Consider the following 5,047-nt stretch of genomic DNA (forward strand, 5'->3'; position numbering starts at 1 on the left):
AAATGAAATCGCAAAATGTGAAAATGAAAAAGAAAAGTCACGCGGTTAATTAAGAAAAAAAAAATAATGGTGCACTATTACTATTAGGGATGGTGAATACGGTTCCATGGTATAACGATTGGATTGATTGCCATACGGCGCACGCACATTCTTGAAATTGACTGGTCCAATTTCTGTTCCGAGTCGTGGTAGACCTTGGGAGTATTTTCAGCCGATGTTTTTGGGGACTAAAGTAGGATTCAAACTATGAAAGGCTACGACGTACACCACATTATATAGCCCTACCTGAACTCGCATTCGAAGGTTTTCCTCAATTTCCCCCGCACCCCAAATTCCGAAAGCACCTTCCAGGAATTGAGGAAGACGAATCATCCAGAGGCCTAGTCAATCAAAAGATACCCACTAAGCAAAAACACATATATAAATTTCTCCGCTTCTTTGTCACTTCTGAGGTTCGGCGATTCTGATAACCTTTCGTACCTATAATATTCTTGTTCCTTATTGATATTTTCCGACTGGGCAATTGGGTATCCTTGATTTGACTATTTTCTTATCGGCGCGTTAGGTTGGATTCTTTTTATTGTGGCCTTTCCGATTGCAAATTGGCAATGGATCTTGATTGGAGGAAGTTTTCTGTTCATTAAAGATCCTTTTTTTTTTAATTATTTATTTGCCTGTATTTTCTTCAATTTGAGGTGCTTTTGGAGTTTGAGGAATTGATGATATGGATATTTGGGGTTATTGTTTGTGTTGAACGGTGGGGGATTTGGGGTTTTTGAGATCTTGATCGATTTTTTGCATTGTACCTGTTTGATGGTTATCGTCAAAGAGAAGGATAGGCTTGTGAACCTACGGTGCTTGATTCCGGGTGTTCTCAGGCCATTGGCTTTGCCGTTTGAGAAGAAAGTGTTCCGGGTTTGCATCACAATAGACAAGTGGGACAAGGAGTTCTACAAATTGCCAGGAGGATAATTGGTTCTATCTGATTTGTATCATCACTGGGTTTTATCTTGTTGGGGCCATTGGTGATTAGTTGTAATTTGTAAACACAACAATTACCTAAAGATGGAGTCTACCCAAGGCTCTACTTTGTCAACTAATGTAGCGGGTTTGGTAGAAGGGTCTTCGACTCGAAGAGAGGTTTATTATCTTGATTCTCTGCCCATCTATGCTAAGGAGTTGATTGCTGGAGGGACTGCTGGTGCATTTGCCAAAACCACTGTTGCTCCGCTGGAACGGGTTAAAATACTACTGCAGGTATACTTCAGCTCTTTCCCCCAACCGATTTCTTGATAACTACCTTGTGTTTTGAATTGGTTCTTCACTTCTTGTTGTTATCTTCTTTGTACTTATGCTTGTTTGATGTTGGTTGTACTTTGAAGCTTGAAGAAGAATATAATTATGTTAATGGAATTCATTAGTTTTGTCCATTGGATGCTCATCTGACCTAGTTTGGTAATTTAATTTAGTACTTGTGCCAATTTTATTTTAGACCTTACTAAGTTCTTCACCCCCTGGACATTATTTTATTAACAGACAAGAACGGAAGGATATCGTTCCCTCGGAGTTTCTCAATCCCTTAAAAAGCTACTGAAGCAAGAAGGTTTTATAGGATATTACAAGTAAGCTTAAATTTCACCGATATGTATTCTTGACATTTTCGTGATGAAGACTACTTGCACAACTTGTGTCTAACATGTATTTCAGGGGTAATGGAGCAAGCGTCCTTCGAATTGTTCCCTATGCTGCCTTACATTTTATGGCCTATGAACGGTATCGAATTTGGATTTTGGACAACTACTCTCCCTTAGGAACAGGACCCATTGTAGATCTTTTGGCTGGCTCAGCAGCAGGAGGAACAGCGGTTTTATGTACATATCCCTTGGATTTGGCTCGCACTAAACTGGCTTACCAGGTAAACTAAGTGTTTCTGTGGTTTTTAATCTGATTAATTCATAGTTGAGGTGGCACTCTATTAGTTACTTTTAAGAGTCCCACATTTAAAAATAAGAGAGAACATATTGGTTTATAAGGTCATGGGTTATACTAGCTAATTGATTAGATTCAATCTTTTAGTGTAGTTTGGCCTATGTGTCTTATAGCCCAGTTGGGGGACTTTGGCCCAATCTTAGAGTATAACATGGTAGCCTATTCGGTCCACTCCACTTTGGTGGCATCCAACGCTTTCATTGTATTGGTGGCGTTCGGTTGCTAATTGATTGGATTCAGTCTTTTTAGTGTGGTTAGACCCATGTGCATTATACACCCCCTCCATCCAAAAGTTGTGTGGCCTTCATTATTTTCTGGATCAATTTGAGAGATGTTTATCTTAAGTGTTGATACACATAGAACCAAATTCTGAAAATAAAAGTTGGATTGATAAGAAGAGAGATTTTGCCTCAAGTATTCAAATCTTAATATTTTTAAAAAATATATATTGTACTTTTAAAATTTGCTAAAGAACATAGGTAATGGACCCTCATAAGCTAAAAGAAACAAAAATAATGGGGCGTTGGGAGTAACACGGATAGAGTAGGTTGTAATTTTTAAGAATGATTTCACCACTTGTTAAAATTAAAATCTTTGGAATTTGTCTAATCCCGTTTTATATAAAGCCAAATATCAAAGTTCATTGTTTGAAGTACGTTTATTACCTTATAGTTTTACTTATTTTCCTGATTTTCTAGGTTGTGGACAGAACTCCAGAGAGCAGTATCAGATGTAGTCGTGCTCAACCTGCATACAATGGCATAAAGCATGTTTTTCAGGCTGTTTATAGAGAGGGTGGGGTCCGTGCACTCTACCGTGGTGTAGGTAAATTTTTCACACATGCTTTTCATTTGCACTCCAACTCAGTTGATTTAAACGCTGTAGATACAAGAAGTAATACTGCACGAGAACTAACTTGCTTACTCTTTGTTTAGTTAATTATTTTGATTCAGAGTTCCAGTGTAATCATGTGCTTAAATGTGTGAGCATGATATTTTGAAACAGGCCCGACGCTAGTTGGTATTCTTCCTTATGCTGGATTGAAGTTTTACATTTACGAGGAACTAAAGACGCATGTTCCGGAAGAACATCAGAAGTCTATTATGATGCGTCTTTCTTGTGGAGCTCTAGCTGGTTTGTTTGGACAGACTTTCACGTATCCATTGGATGTCGTAAGGAGGCAGATGCAGGTATATACTCATTATTTCTTTCTTAAATAAAGCTTAGCATTACAATACTTGTCTAAGCAGAATTGCACTGAAGAATCTCAGTTGTCTCATCGATTTAGTTTTCAAATCAATCATGTAAACTTGTTTCAGGTGGAGAACCTGCAACAAGGCAGTGCTAGATATCGAAGTACATTGGACGGGCTCTCGGTCATTGTTCGTGAACAGGGTTGCAGACAATTGTTAGCTGGCCTCAGTATTAACTATATCAAGGTAAAAAAAAAAGACTTTCTTACCGGAATTATCTGCGCAACTGAAATTTAGAACAATTCTTTGCAAGAAGCTTGGTTTATCTCCTAATGTTTCATTGCTTTTTCCGCTTCCTTGGACCTAGCTCTGATTTTGATATAAATCTCATTTCAGATGACTAGTTATGAAACTAGAATATACTTCTGATAGTATGAAACTAGCAAGGCTGAGAATATACTTGGTTGGCGTGAGTGACTGTGCACTCTCATCCCTTAGAGAGATCGGGAGTTCGAACTCCCTCGTATGGAAAAACCAATCTGGCCAGCACTTTGCCCTTTAATTGGGCCGGCCCGGTGCGAATGGGGATTAGTCTGAGTATGGTATGGGCTTAAAGGTGCCTCCTACAGTTAGGGCCTGCTCAGGACACCTCATGGTCTGACAAAAAAAAGAGGAAGATGCACATGTAGACTTTCCGAATTATAATCTAGTGTTTGATTGGTTTAAGGAATAGAAATGAGATAGCCATTGAAAATGCCCTTACTCCCTTACTCTTGGATAATACTCCAGAGAACAAAAAGTCCTGTTTCCAGGAATGTTATTCCATTCTGGGCTTATTCTGTAAACCGAACGCGCTACAAGAGTTGATCTGCTGTAGTTTAGTACTGATTTCTTGGAATTTTTATTTTGCAGATTGTTCCCTCTGTTGCAATTGGCTTCACAGCATATGATGTGATGAAGGCATGGCTTGGCATTCCCCCTCGGCAGAAAGAAAAAACAGTGTCTTCTGCTACTTAGATATTAGCTGCTGCCATTGTTAACCATGGAGACTAATATACATACATATAACATATATACATACAGCTGATGATGTGGGCATGCATATTGTTGAAGAAGGCCCTACCAGTTCTTTACCTATACATATATCACTATAGCTAAAATCTTTGGCAGTTTTTCAGTTTTGCTAGCAACATAACATGTCTAGCTGTATTTGGATTGGTACATTTCAATAACATATTGAATGTTTTTATTTTAATCTATTAAATTTGTTGAACATAGATGGTTGCTTTTTAAAATTTTTATTCTTTTGGGCGTTTAATTTACTTTATATAAATGACGTGTCAAACAAAGGATTTAAAGATATGAAGTCTGTTGTGTTTGATAGAGTTTATTTTAGAATTTATAATTTATTTGGTAGAACATAAATAAACTTAAAATAATACTCCATAGCTTATTTTGAACTTGAAAATAAGTTGGTAGTTACTAGCTTTAAGTTAGCTTATAAGTTATGTAGGTAAAATAAAGCCTTAATAAATCTAACTATGTATATCAAATAGAGTCCTAAATAAATTTATATTTTTAGAGAAATGATGTACAAATCGTGTCATCCATAACTAATATGATTTGGCATAAGTAGAAATTTTATAAATATTTTTCATAAAATGAAGTTTTTATTTTATTTTATTTTATTTTATTTAAGAGAAAGTGGTAGTAGAAAATTCACAAGCTTGTAGCTTGTCTTGGCTCATAATTGATCGGCTCAAAGCACATCTTGATTGTTGAATTTAAAACTTGCCCCTATGGATGCATCTTCATTTCGTCTTATTTTAAATGATATAAAAAACTTGTTAAATGAATTTACTCAA

The 5,047-nt window shown here is 36.8% G+C and overlaps 1 protein-coding gene across 2 annotated transcripts; it reads left to right on the forward strand.

The window, feature by feature from the left end:
- The first annotated feature begins 207 nt into the window (after window positions 1-207).
- LOC109190750 (graves disease carrier protein) lies at window positions 208-4,459 on the forward strand. 2 transcript variants are annotated; one of them, XM_019341344.1, is made up of 8 exons: window positions 208-452; window positions 566-1,257; window positions 1,537-1,622; window positions 1,708-1,915; window positions 2,688-2,814; window positions 2,995-3,179; window positions 3,309-3,428; window positions 4,095-4,459. In XM_019341344.1, the coding sequence occupies exons 2-8, from the start codon at window positions 1,066-1,068 to the stop codon at window positions 4,197-4,199; spliced, it is 1,023 nt and encodes a 340-aa protein (XP_019196889.1). In that variant the 5' UTR covers window positions 208-452; window positions 566-1,065; the 3' UTR covers window positions 4,200-4,459. The 2 variants fall into 2 exon arrangements, with proteins under 2 accessions (XP_019196889.1, XP_019196880.1); XM_019341335.1 differs by having other exon boundaries at window positions 208-1,257.
- The last annotated feature ends 588 nt before the right edge of the window (window positions 4,460-5,047 follow it).

This window comes from Ipomoea nil, unplaced genomic scaffold (genome assembly GCF_001879475.1).
Source record: "Ipomoea nil cultivar Tokyo-kokei standard unplaced genomic scaffold, Asagao_1.1 scaffold0205, whole genome shotgun sequence".
NCBI classification, from domain to species: Eukaryota; Viridiplantae; Streptophyta; class Magnoliopsida; order Solanales; family Convolvulaceae; genus Ipomoea; species Ipomoea nil.

What these genes read in the sequence shown, in the direction of transcription:
- LOC109190750 (XM_019341335.1), top strand. Translation starts at nt 1,066, where the DNA reads ATGGAGTCTACCCAAGGCTCTACTTTGTCAACTAATGTAGCGGGTTTG. An exon ending in GGTTTTATAGGATATTACAA is followed by an intron (nt 1,623 to 1,707) that starts GTAAGCTTAAAT and finishes CATGTATTTCAG; the next exon opens with GGGTAATGGAGCAAGCGTCC. An exon ending in TGCACTCTACCGTGGTGTAG is followed by an intron (nt 2,815 to 2,994) that starts GTAAATTTTTCA and finishes ATTTTGAAACAG; the next exon opens with GCCCGACGCTAGTTGGTATT.